The sequence below is a fragment of the Acartia tonsa genome, chromosome 14 (assembly GCF_053477335.1).
Source record: "Acartia tonsa isolate MP-2025a chromosome 14, ASM5347733v1, whole genome shotgun sequence".
NCBI classification, from domain to species: Eukaryota; Metazoa; Arthropoda; class Copepoda; order Calanoida; family Acartiidae; genus Acartia; species Acartia tonsa.
Genome location: NC_137273.1, coordinates 24,289,799 through 24,304,208, shown reverse-complemented (window position 1 = coordinate 24,304,208; position 14,410 = coordinate 24,289,799). Strand labels below are relative to the sequence as shown.

Here is a 14,410-nt window from a genome sequence, read left to right as displayed (position 1 = left end):
GATGTTACAATAACGACGTAGACAAAATTTATGTTGATTCATTTACAACACAAAAGACCAACAAGGTATTTTATTTTTTTAGAAACTTGGAGGCAAGAACTGATAATGGAGAACTTCTAAACCTTATTGATTCTACAGGAAAATAGTTTTATGAATTGTAACATTTAATCTCTAAAAATATTTTTTCCGTTTAACTTTAAAATGAAGTAGCATATTGTTGAATACACTTGAGTCGTCATAAAGAGAATAGTAGCTTTCGCAATATTGCGTATTTTGTAAGATTTAAGTCAAATGAGCTTCTTAGGTAACACTTTTTTTTAAAATGCGTTTAATTATAATACAACATTAAAAACAGTTATACTTAATAAGCGCATTGCCTGGAAGCTTGCTCACAATTTTACGCAATATTGCAAAGGCTACTTTTCCTTTTGCATGTTTATCATTTAAGTTAGAATATTTTTCGACTAATTTTTAAAGTTAATTACACTATTTGTAGAAAATATATTTCGGATAAAGCAAAAATTTTTAATTCAATTTTCATATTTTTATGGTCTTTTCTGAAAATCGAGAACTATGAACATAAAACTCTCTCAGAACATTTTAAAATCATTGCCTTAAAAACTATTTTATAATCAGGTTGTCCGTTGAATGATTTGATTTTCCCCGCCTTGTCATTAGAGAGTTCTTCAAAGGCAATTTTTGCCAATTTTAAGGTAATATCTTTTTTTTTGCGGATCAACCAGCATGTTTATACAAAAAAATTTTTTTTGTAGCTTTTGAATTATATATTAGGGATAATTATGTGATGATAGGTAAACCTATATTTATCTGCTTTTTGGACTAATACAATTATATTTCAGGCCTTTAGATTCCCATCTACGCCTACAGTTAACTTTGTGGCTACGGTCCAGTTTTGCCAGGAGGTTTGTGAACCTGTACCATGCTCTCAAGATACAGGTATACATATGTATAGATAGATACAGACAGATAGACAGACAGGCGGACAGACAGACCAGTCATGACAGGAGGTTTGTGAACCTGTACCATGCTTTCAAGATACAGGTATACATACATAGATAGGTACAGACAGACAGACAGATAGACCATTTATGCCAGGAGGTTTGTGAACCTGTACCATGCTCTCAAGATACAGGTATACATATATAGATAGATACAGACAGACGGACAGACAGACAGACAGACAGACAGACCATTCCTGCCAGGAGGTTTGTGAACCTGTACCATGCTCTCAAGATACAGGTATGCATACATAGATAGGTACAGACAGACAGACAGACCATTCATGCCAGGAGGTTTGTGAACCTGTACCATGCTCTCAAGATACAGGTATACATATATATACAGATAGGTACAGACAGACGGACAGACAGACAGAGCATTCATGCCAGGAGGTTTGTGAACCTGTACCATGCTCTCAAGATTCAGGTATACATATGTAGATAGATAGGTACACACAGACTGACAGACAGACAGACCAGTCATGCCAGGAGGTTTGTGAACCTGTACCATGCTCTCAAGATACTGGTATACATATATAGATAGATACAGACAGACGGACAGACAGACAGACCATTCATGCCAGGAGGTTTGTGAACCTGTACCATGCTCTCAAGATACAGGTATACATACATAGATAGGTACAGACAGACAGACAGACCATTCATGCAAGGAGGTTTGTGAACCTGTACCATGCTCTCAAGATACAGGTATACATACATAGATAGGTACAGACAGACAGACAGACAGACCATTCATGCCAGAAGGTTTGTGAACCTGTACCATGCTCTCAAGATACAGGTATACATATATAGATAGATACAGACAGACGGACAGACAGACAGACCATTCATGCCAGGAGGTTTGTGAACCTGTACCATGCTCTCAAGATACAGGTATACATATATAGATAGATACAGACAGACGGACAGACAGACAGACCATTCATGCCAGGAGGTTTGTGAACCTGTACCATGCTCTCAAGATACAGGCATACATATAAAGATAGATACAGACAGACGGACAGACAGACAGACAGACCAGTCATGCCAGGAGATTGGGAACCTGTACCATGCTCTCAAGATACAGGTATACATATATAGATATGTACAGACAGTCCAGTCATATCAGGAGGTTTTTGAACTTGTACCATGCTCTCAAAATACAGACAGACGACTGAGACAGACAAATCATGTAGGAAGAGTTGTAAAGCTACAAGTACGCAAAAAAACAAAGACAATTTTTTTATATTTTATTTTAGATTCGTATGGAAGAAGACGTAAAAGATCCCTTGGTAATGAAACTGAAGGTATTTTGAAATATATTTCAAATCTGTCAAGTAATTATTGTTATTAGTGCTTTGAAGATTATATTTTTAAGAATTAAATCAACCATTGTCTGATATTGCTTTCTGATATTTAATCCGGTAATATCTTGACTAATACATTACATATCAATTCCCTTTGTCCGCCCCTATAAGCCAAATATATCTAAAGTAGGATATCTAAGGGGTGTAAGAAGAGTGGTGTGCTTTACTCAAATCACTGGTGAAATTTTCACAGATTTCTTTTAATTTTTATCCTTCGCTTTCGACATATGTATATTGTCATGTTTGTCTTTTTTTTTAAGATTTAAATATAATGAACATTTGTTTAAGGTTATTACAAAAATTCTGGAGATCCTTCTACTTTTAATTATACCAGGTAAATTATTTTCTATCCATCTAGAAATATATTTGTCTATATTATTTCTAATGGAGAGGAGAGGTAATAATGTACCCTTTATTTTCAATTTCTTTTTTTAAAGAAAAATGGGGGGGGGGTGGAGTTGTATTTCTTTCTAGACACCTTCCATGGATATATAATAGAATTATCTATAAAATCATCTTTATAATTTACAGAGAGTCTCGCAGCACACAAACAATTCCATCAGTGGTAACTGCTACAATACCACCGAATGAAAAGGTGAGCAACATATTTAAATTAATTAATTCACAAGTGGGACTTTAAACCGCTTCCACTTAGTTTCATATGCTCTTATATAATGTACTTTGTCCGTTTGTCTATATATGTTTTTTTTATTTCTACTTATAGATTATATTTATGTTTCTAGCTATCTGACCAATGATTATCAACTCAATAAATCACACTGGCCGCCCGTCAATCCGCTTTTCGATATGATTAGGGAAAAAACGTAGTTTTTATTGGTTTTATAAAAGACAAATTGCTGTTTTATTAAATTAGTTTGTTTTTCTATGGATGTTGTCATCCTTATTTCAATATTTGTAGGATTTGAATTTGCCCGGAAACCTTATTCCCGAGAAAACGGTCCTAGGACTCAGATTAACAGTCGGAGAAGATCAGGTAAAAGTCTAAAAATTAATTGCGGCATTTTGCATCAAAACTAGATTTGACGCCCATTTTTTTTTGCGCCAAAAATGATTTTTACTTGTTCATTCTAAAAAATAACATGCATTAAAAAATATTGGTCTTTTCCTTGTTGATAACAATAACAAAATCATAATTGTTAAGGTTACCAAGCCCCACCCACCGAGTAACATGGGTAAAGGAAGATTCCCAGATATGGCGACAACTCCCAGTGCGTTCCCACAATCTTCACAATACTATCCTTCATTTGTAGGTTATGGTAAGTTTTAAAAAAAACTTTTCACCAACGAAGCACTAAAAATATCTTAATAGCTTGATTTGTTTTTGATTTTAAAGGAGGTTTTACTTTACAAATTGACACCTCCCTTGTTCGTTTTCGGGGGTTGTAATGTCCACCCCTGTAATGCCACCTTGCATTAGAACAGTGTAGGGGAATGTACCTCTAAGTCTAGGGAATGTATCCACCCCTTGTTTGCTAGGGGGTGAATACACCCTTATCTGCACTTTTCTGCTTTAAACTGAGGCTTCTGCTAAATTTTTTTTTCATTAAGATTTTTCGGATCCCAGTTTTGTGTGTAGTCCTCAGAGCACAATAATATCCGTGGCGGTGGTTCTCATCTCTTTGAATGTCGTCTTCGTAGCAGCATTTGTTTTCTTCTACAGGTTAGTTTATTGTTTAAAGTCGAAAAAACATTAAAATGGTGTATTAATACAATGCAATGTGTTAAGAATAAAACAAGGATGACAACATCCATAAGCAGCGAAGCAAAAAAAATCGTCGATGGGAATACGTACAGGTAGATTTAAAAGGTTTTTACTAAAATCAAGAATAGATTTATTGGATAAAATAGACATGAAACCTTGTTTTATTTTGCATGATGACGATGGTCAAAGTAAATTATACACATAGAGTCAGAGGCGAATTATACTATCCACACCTTTCCGCAAGAATCCGCAAAGTGTGGCGATAAAATTAAGGCCTATATTTCATGTTTTCATTTACAGTTAAATCCTTCTTTCCCCTTCTTCAGAGATATTTAAGTTTTTTTTAAAAAATTAAAAACCTTATCATTAAAATCAGTACGACGACTTTCAATTTTTAGGACTAATATATTGCCTATCAAAAATATATTATATTGAAATACGATTATTGACAATTAATTAAATTATCTTTTAAAATGAAAAAAAATCTAAACTTTTTTTTTATATCCCTGAAAATTTTACCTTTATAAATTTAAAATAAATAATTGTCTGCTAAAATGTTCACAACATAACATAAATGTTCATATAAATAACTCCCAGTGGTAAAAAAATAATAATATTAATTTGTTGTAATTTATAACAGATTTTTAATGCAATAGCGTTCGTATTTGATTTTATAAGAAATAATATTATAAAAAAACGTGTTATTAGGCAATTAGCATTGGAGTTTTTTTATTAGAGTCAAAGCAGTGCCGCATTATTTTGCGGTAACCAAGACGAAATTTAAATTATCTCCCGCAAACATGTATTCAATTTGCAAATGAAAAAATAGGGCCCAGATGCAGTAGCCAAAGCATAATTTGAATTACATAAGTTAAATGTTAAACTTTTTATAATTAACACTAATTGAAAGGTCGTAACTTATTGAATTAAAATGTGATTTTATATATTTAAAAGCAAAGCTTTTCTAATTATGAAAAGTTTGCGTTTCTATAATTAGGGTCAGTCCGTCCGTCTGTCTAGAATGGATAGCTTTTTTTGTTAATTATTGCATGTTATAGTTTTCCCATCAATTTGAAACTTTGTATGGTGATTCCTTTTGTAGTTAGATACAATTTAGAAAGCGTAGCAACTCTATAATTAATACAAGAATGTCCGGCCGTCCATTTTAAACATGTCATTTTTTAACTTTTATAACAACGAATTTGTATGTGATATTATATCCGATTGATCTAATTTTTGGAATACTAAGTACAAGGACAACAAAGTACAATTTTATAAGCGAAGCATCTCTATAATCAAGTCATAAAAATGTAAGTATGTCCTTAAACAATATCCTGTATTTCATCAGTTTTTAACAAATTTACTTACAATTTTTCGACTTTTATACTTTTATATATTGATTAATGAGTTCTGACACTCTACAGGTGTTAAAGTTCGTTTGTCCTACCGTTTCAGAGCTTCGCTGTTATAGATGTTGTGATCCTTTTATTAATGTCTATTTCTGGGGCATCCAAATAACAAATTTTAAAACAGCTGTAGAGCGGCCAATTTTGCAGTTAGGATGACCAAAATTTAGGACGAACTTTTATTTTTCATAACAAAAAAATTACTTTTTCTGGTCATCGCCGAAAAACGGCAAATAACGGAAACCGCCATTTTCGGCGGTTACGGCGGTAAAACGGCGGTTGGCGGCGCTAATTATATTTTTATCTGTTCATTGTTGCTCAAGGATTTACCAAAAAAAATTATAGGTCTCTAGCTGTAATAGAAGCCACGATATTCAAAGTATATGTCTGTAGTAAAAGCCGGACAAAAATCGGTCATAAAGTCGGTCAGGGAGAGGTCAAACGGTCATAACACCACTTTTCTCAGAAGGTCATTGATATCTAAGTATTCACCAAAAAAAAATTAGGTTTCTACCTTATATACAAAAGTCATAATGTAGAAATTAAGATTTATTTAGAATTTTTTCTAATTTTGGTGCTACCCAACCGACTTTGACCGGACACCACGACCGACACAGACCAGATATCCTAATAAAATCAACTCTTGCCGACGTATAATTACTAAACTTAAAAAGTCATGAAGTCACAGCTCTCCATCTTCCCTGCAAAAAAAATGAGATTGAAAAAACTAGAGGGGGGGGGGGCTCTTGGAGCCCCCCCCTCCGATCTGTAATGGTTAATTAACAAGAATGACAACATAAGAAAAGCGAAGCTCTAGCAAAGAACAAACGAACAATAACTCTCGTAGAATGTGAGAACTTTATAAGCAGGCAATTAATTTGTAGTTATTAAACAAAATTGTACATAAAGTTGCAAAATTACGTAAATACTGTTGAAGAACATACATTTGAATATAGAGATGCTTCGCTTATAAAATTGTTGTGAGTAATCTAAAAATCAGATGAATATGATAATTATATCAACAAAAGCTGTTAATTAAAAAAGTAAAAATCAGCATTTTGTGGACAGAAATATATAGCTTTTTCGCTTCCTAAATCGTACCCAACTTTTATTTGAGTTTTGTTCAATAAGGAGGACATCCTACTTCTTATATTTTAGGCTGGAAACTAAAAATTTTAAACTAAAGCTTCATGAAAAAAAATTCATGAAAAAGTTTTCCCGCCAACCACCATCTGCGGCGGAGCTGCTAAGTACAACTGGTTAAGATGCGGAAAGGGGTTAAAGACTGTTAAAGATATATAGTTTTTAATTTAAATTAACAGGGTTCAACAGCCGCGGGTAAGCCTCACTTAAATCGTCATATTATATCTTTAAAATTAAGCTGGAAATCTAAACTTGTTTCTTAACAGACAATTCTCCTTATTAAAATCTTATTTTGCACACCTGCGGAATTTTAGGCTTGTGCGCGGCTGTCGATCCCTTGAAATTACTATTCGTAGCCCAACATAAGAAAACGATATATTCGTTGATAACAGCTGATTTGATAAACAATATTTCCTTTTAATGAAAAAATATCTATTTTAGCAAAAATCATGTTTTAAAATTTTTTTAAAAGTTATACAGCTTAAGAAATAAATATAAATAATTTTTATTTAACACCTTTTTTTATTTTGCTGCCTTAATAAGGAAATATTTAATATATTTGAATCGGCTTAATGCAATTTTTTTTCTTTTTTTTATGATTATTCAATACATATAAAAAAATAACATTTAAAAATCTCGCCACAAGAAGATTTAACAAACAAAACATTTATTTTAAGTACGATTTGATTTTTAAGTTTTAGAAAAAGTATAGAAATATTCAAAGTTAAGTGTTTGTTTACATTTTGAAAAAATAATTTTGCCCTGTTCTATTTGATTAGAACTTTTCTAACAAACTTTCTTTTATAAAAGATTAATATTTTTTAATGTTTTTTAAAACATATTACTTCAGTTTGGTTAAAAGTTTATTTTTCTAGGTGATTTAGGGGTTGCAATTTTTTTGCAAATTACGTTTTTTGGCTTTTCATTGAAATAAGTTGCACAATTCTGGTTTTTACTGTATAAATTTATTAAATGACTTCAGAAAAACATATTATAATACTTACATTTACTTTTTTTTCTAACAATCTGTTTTTAAGGAGACTTTTTATATCGCTGACAAAAATGGCATTATTCTGCAAAAAAATATCTTTTTTTGTAAATTTAAAGATATGAAAGTATTTAATAAATGGTAAACTTTAATTTTTATTTTAGCAAAATGGATTATTGTTTCTTATAAGATGAAAATAAGGTATCGCAAATATTTGTTGCAATTTTAATGCGATTTTATTGCAAATAGGAAGACATAGGATTTTAGTTTTAACAGATTATGATTCTGGACCCAAAATTACATAGGACTGAAGTTTTCGTTTGTTGATTGCTGAAAGTTAAAGTTTCTTGCTCTAGAATCGCTATGTGTATATTAAAGATGCTCATAACAATGGGAAAAATTATTTTGATACTGATATCCCATAAAAGTTTGAAAATTGCATCAAAATAAACAAAGATATGGGGAAATATGTAAAACATATAAAAATAGCCAAAAACCTGATAAAAGGCAGTCTGGCCGTCATGCTTGTTTTATTAAAACGACAAAAAAATTAATTTTTAAATCCTTAACTTAAAAATTTGGAAAATCGGACCATATACACTGAAGATATGGAAAAAAGTGTTAAATATATAAAAATAGCCTAAAACCTGCCAAAAAGGCAGTCTGGCCGTCATGGTTATTTTGTTTAAAAGACGGGAAATTTAATTTTGATATCTATAACTGAAAAATTTTGAAAATCGGACTATAAACACTGAAGATATGGAGAAAATTGTTAAATATATAAAAAAACAGCCTAAAACCTGCTAAAAAGGCAGTCTGGCCGTCATGATTGTTTTCTTTAAAAGACGGAAAATTTAATTTTGATATCTATAACTGAAAAATTTTTGAAAATCGGCCCATAAACACTGAAGATATGGAGAAAAATGTGAAAAAAAATGAAAATAGCCTAAAACCTGCTAAAAAGGCAGTCTGGCCTTCATGGTTGTTCCTTTAAACGACGGGAAATTTAATTTTGATATCTGTAACTGAAAAAATTTTGAAAATCGGACCATAAACACTGAAGATATGGAGAAAAATGTGGAAAATAAAAAAAAATAGCCTAACACCTGCTAAAAATCGGTCCGAACGCCAATGATGTTTTTTAGTCAATTGTGCTCCTTAATGATGGGAATGTTGTCAAAAAATTTCAGCATTCTATCTTTTATAGGAGCTGAGTAAATCCCATTTCCCCCATAGCGTTACGGACGGACTGACTGACGGACGGACGGACGGACTGACTGACGGACGGACGGACGGACAAAGTGAATTATAGAGTAGCTTCGCTACTAAAAATACATGGGATATATGATCAAGAACTTACAAAATACCAATAACTTTTTTCTTCAATTTTCAGATATTTGAAAAAAAAACTATTCATTTTAAATCAAAGTATTTAATTAATTTCTGTGTTGATAACAAATACTGCATGCTATTGTATACTTACTTTGTAGTGAAACGGGGGCTTTCACAGAAAGAACCCTGGTTAGCACTGACACCCCTCCCTCCCCTTATTTTTGAAATGTGTCTTAACCCTGTTGGGATATCCAGTAACCAATATAACCTGACTAAACCTGGCCTAAAGTAAGAATGAACAAACGATAAACTAACCCCCTTCTTATGTCAATTTTTTAGTATCTGTGCTCAACGGGTACTATGTGTGAAAGCACTGATAAACATTTGATTTTTCCTTATAACGATTAATACAAATGACTATTTAAGGACAAAGCGCAAGGTTTGGATGAAAAATAGAAATGTTGATGAATGTCGTCCTCCACCAAGACCACCTCTAATGCCAAGGTAAATAATATCATTTTATACCAACAACGAAATTAATTCGAAAAAAAATAACGAAACATATACGTAATGTCAGCTGTTGTTGGGGGCTTTCACTTAGTAAAATTGACGGCATCAACCCCACAAACATAATTTTAAACTTCGCTCTATTTTTTTCATAGTATTTTTAACTAAGAGGGTACTTTTTTATGCTATGCATTTGGTTATAATTAAGATCAGTTTGACCTAATAAGAGCATTTGATAGGAAGCTTGCCTCTAACTTTAAAAATAACCTCTTTCTCAATCTACTTATTGTTAGTTTATTATCGTAATAGCTTTTCTAAATAAGACTTAATCACCATCTTTTATCCTAGAAGCAATAACTCTGCAATATACAGTAATTCAGCACAGGATGTTATGTTCAAAAATCCGTATGACACTGGTACTAGGGCCAGGTAAGACTGTTTGGTGCTTTCCCTCATAGTGCCGGTCATGCACTGAAACACATTTTAAAATAAGTTGAAAAGAATGGGGTTGGGTGGTATTTTTTTTATTTAACTAACCTTATGGGGCATACCCCTGCGGTGCTCTAACCCTGCAGGGCTTTCAATTACCAAATAGAAACTAACATAATCTGACCAGAATATTAAACAATCAAACGAAAAACTACCCCTATAGTCAAATGAAGGAGGGAAGTTTCTGTGCTTGGTTTTGCAAGGGAAACCACCTTTTTAAATTATATATTGTTTCATATTATTAACAATTTTGTGGGAAATGCCTTAACCTGTTCTTTTATTTATAATTTTAGATTACCAAACCATGGAACATCAACAGTATTATCCAACATGGGCAAACCTACAACTCAATTATAAAAAAAACAACAAAGTGAGTGAAGTAACCGTAGATACATACAACACGTTAAACTTTGAAACAATTATAAGTGATTTTAAAAATAAGACTTTAAATATACATAAATGAATTACTAACCCAAGCCAATTAATGCACTAGACACCTCTTAAAGAGGTTCAATTTACCAAGTTTCGGATGAAGATTATCCAAAACGACCAAGCAAATTCTGCTTGTTTGCCTTCTTAAAGAGGTATATGCGAAATATTGGACTTAAATGTTAACAAACCTTAGTGAAATAATGCAAGATAGTTCTTTATTATTATTAAATATCTTTTGTAAATTTATTTTTTAGCATAATTTGTCTATTTTCACCGACAATTTGTAGTTATAAAAATGTTTTTGGAATAAAATGTAATATATAATATTTTAATCCCAATAAAGTCAAATTTTAACATCACATATCTTATCTGGCGCCGGAGAAGCAAAGTATTCTGCAAAGGATTGGGGCATGCTACCAAGTCCCTAGAAAAAATCCCCCTCCATTAATGATTTTAAAGGGGATTTGGAGTAGGAGCCTCTCCACGTCTAAGCCTATGTTATTATAAAAATATAAACAGAAAAAAATCTACAAATTTTTTATGACTTTGACAGATTTTTTATTATTTTTCAAATGATTTTTTAATTTGCGCGCCTAATGTATCATAAATGCACAATGCACACAGTCAAACCCAGGGACTCCAGGGATATGCAACATGAAGATAATTATTTTCGCCAATCAAAAATGTAAGTAATTTTACCTACCCTTTGCATTTATTAATTGATATTAATTATGTACCATAGTTTTCTGATTTTATCAGTCGAATTGTTGGCGCGAAAATAAATTTTGTGCTGTTGCTTTATCCCTTGTTTCCCTGGTCTTACTATTATGAGCTTGTTAACAGTTGAGTTCTTATGTGAGGTATTACAACAAAAATAAGGAATTAAAGATATAACCAATTTTTAAGAATATTCATTTCAAACAATTACAATTTTCCTTTTTTTTACCCAATAAAATGCCCGAAGACACAAGCAAATGAAAAATAAGTTTGTATATGAATAAAATGAAACTATATAAATAATTAAAAGCAGCCTAATGGCATCTTTTTGAGTTTTAATTTATGCTTTGAAATAGAATGTCTCACATAATTTTTCAACTGTTGTATTATACCAGTACCTTATATTAATCTAGAATTCAGTATTAAACCCAGGTGTATCTTACAGGCTTTCAAATAACTGACTAACCTTTGATTTTAAAATCGTTAAAACTTTTAATTTCGTTTAACACTACTAAAAAAACTACAAAAACAATAACTTTTTGCCTGCAAGATTGCGAATAAATTTACTTGGACCATTTTTGTCTTAAAAATTGTCATTGTCATTTTGTTTATGTTTTGATTTTAAAAAGTATTTTATTTAATTAAAGTTAATTCTCCTTAGTATGAAAGAAGTTGTATCAACTTTTTTGCTTTTTATTTAAGATAGCTAGCCGGTTCTTTCAGTAAGTAGTAGATGTAAAATTTTTCATAGAATTCAGATATGCAATCGTTTTTTTTGTAGACCTCTTATTTTTTAAGTAATTTAAGTTTTTTAAAAAAATAATTAAGTCGGTTTTAAGGTACTAAAACGCAACAAAATAAAAGAAGAAAATAGCCAGTATGAACAAAAATAGTAAGATCTTTAATTTGACACCTTACTTTTAAAATTCTGTTGAGTAATTGTTGAAAAAATCTATTTTTTTAACCTCGGTTTAATCAAAACATTAAACCTAAATATTTTCTCATACAGACATAAAAAATATGGGTTCATATATACCATTAGAATGAGAAAAATAATATGAATCCATTCTAAGCGAAATTGAAAAAGTTTTTAAAAATTGTAATAAAAAATAGAAAAAATAAAAAGTTTATTTTAAGAATTGTAACTACTAAACTAGCCAATCACAAATCGCAAAAATTGACGAATCGGGAAGCTTAATCTATAAAATTAACCTATAGAATTGCCAGAAAAAAAGGAGAACGTTCATACAATATATACAATAGATACTACAATAAATATAGTGATATTAAAGAACATGTAAAGAATGAAAAATTATGAACAAATATGCATCAGTCTGTTTATAAACTTCAAAACAATGCAGTTAAAAATACATTATTGTTTCTTGTGTTTAAAAAATATCTGCTACATTGCATTGTCTTTTGTTTAGGTTTAGTTCAGGTTTGGTTCAAGCTAACCCTTTAAAGCCGAAAATTATGATTCTTAAAATCAACTTATTTTTTTTGTAATAGTTTTATAAAACTTTTTCAATTTTGCTTAGAATATATTCGTAATATTTTTCTGATTTTAAAGGTATATATGAACCCATGTTTTTTATGTCTGTTTGAGAAAATATTTAGGTCTAAAGTTTTCATTAAACCGAGCTTTAAAAAAATAGATTTTTTCAATAATTACTCAACAGAATTTTAAAAGTAAGGTGTTAAATTAAAGATCTTACTATTTTTGTTCATACTGGCCATTTTCTTATTTTATTTTGTTGCGTTTTAGTACCTTAAAACCGACTTAATTTTTTTTTTTTAAAACTTAAATTACTTTAAAAATAAGAGGTCTACAAAAAAACCGATTGCATATCTGAATTCTATGAAAAATTTTACATCTACTACTTACTGAAAGAACCGGCTAGCTATCTTAAATAAAAAGCAAAAAAGTTGATACAACTTCTTTAGAAATACTATACCAATTTTAAACTCTAACACTGCCCTTAGTAAAATTTAGTTCTAAAGAAGTTTAGTTTTATAATAATTTTAGAAATATCATTTAATTTTTTTTAGAACCAAGAATTCTTTTTTTTAACTAGTAAAATCTAAATTAATAGTTAAGCATATTTAATGTTTTGAATTATGTAACATATTTTGTTTCTTAACAATAAATAAATGATAATATTAGAGCTAATCACAAACGTTTTATTAGGGACCCCTTAAAAATAAGGGTATCTTTAGCCTTACTTTAGTTTAGGGGAGATAGTCTACCCTTAAATTTAGTAATGTCAAGCTTAGATAAAGATTTTGATAGGAATACTTTAGCCTTACATAAACCTATCATATCAATATAAGGTGCCCTAAGTTGTCTTCCTTTGCCAGCCCCCCCTCCACATCTACCCTTTTCAAACGATTCCCCCCCAATGAATAGCCGCCGCCATAACACTCCTCACCATTCCCCTCCTCCCCCCGTCCCTTGGTGTTCTTTCAATTGGGGTTATATAAGAAAATTTTCATTAGCAAAGTTTCATTAGACTTAGAGGCGTTAAAAATTATCATGAATGAGGCTTTATATTCTATTTTAAGTTTTCTACATTTTTTCTCTTAATCTTAATCTTGTTTTTACTAATTAAGAGATTTTTTAGCTGATTAATAAAAACTCTTCCTATCTTTTAAGTAAAAGATTTAGGAATCCCTATCATAAACCCCTCTCCCTTTATGATGCCCCAGCCTTATAAATCCTCCCTTTTCATTTAATTCTCCACCTAGGGTTACCTAAGGGTGTCGTTAATTTATTAAAAAAAAATAATGAATAAAATTGTTTCCCAGCTTAACAATTTGATATATTTTTTAACAAAACATTTTGTGGATCAAATTAAACTTTAATACAATAGAAAAAAATCTTATAGAATCATATAGAACTAAAAGCATACTCTTTGTAATAAGTTTTAAATATAACTCTTTGTAGAATTTAATTTTCACATCGCCATAGTAGTTCATTCAATTTAACAAAAAAGGATCAAAGATTCAGCACTTTTTCCATTTCAAATATTTGATTATGAGTCATGTGATTTATCTATATTTCATGTAGTGCCTGTATACCAAGCAAAGAAATCACTCTGTACAAAAAAAAAAATAAAATCTTTCTTTATAAATCTTACATCTTTAAAGTTTAGAGAAGTAGCCGCAATTATGTATAACAAATATAGGATGTATGTCTGTGTGTTCATGGGAATTAAATAGAAACTTCATTTGAAACTAATTAAGGCCATAATATTTTTTTTTAATTCAAGCTAAAAGAACGATTTGCT

The 14,410-nt window shown here is 30.7% G+C and overlaps 1 protein-coding gene across 3 annotated transcripts in view; it reads left to right on the top strand.

Annotated features, from left to right (window-relative positions):
- Positions 1 to 11,353, top strand: part of LOC145306587 (uncharacterized) — an 86,391-nt gene extending 75,038 nt beyond the window's left edge. For all 3 annotated transcript variants that reach the window (XM_080148790.1, XM_080148789.1, XM_080148788.1), the window contains exons 51-62: positions 83 to 139; positions 638 to 713; positions 861 to 957; positions 2,279 to 2,326; positions 2,675 to 2,720; positions 2,918 to 2,981; positions 3,306 to 3,380; positions 3,549 to 3,663; positions 3,956 to 4,067; positions 9,405 to 9,482; positions 9,834 to 9,914; positions 10,268 to 11,353. In XM_080148790.1, the coding sequence (XP_080004916.1) occupies positions 83 to 139; positions 638 to 713; positions 861 to 957; positions 2,279 to 2,326; positions 2,675 to 2,720; positions 2,918 to 2,981; positions 3,306 to 3,380; positions 3,549 to 3,663; positions 3,956 to 4,067; positions 9,405 to 9,482; positions 9,834 to 9,914; positions 10,268 to 10,331 (913 nt within the window). In that variant the 3' untranslated portion in view covers positions 10,332 to 11,353. The remainder of the gene's footprint in view (positions 1 to 82; positions 140 to 637; positions 714 to 860; positions 958 to 2,278; positions 2,327 to 2,674; positions 2,721 to 2,917; positions 2,982 to 3,305; positions 3,381 to 3,548; positions 3,664 to 3,955; positions 4,068 to 9,404; positions 9,483 to 9,833; positions 9,915 to 10,267) is intronic.
- Positions 11,354 to 14,410: the final 3,057 nt, after the last annotated feature.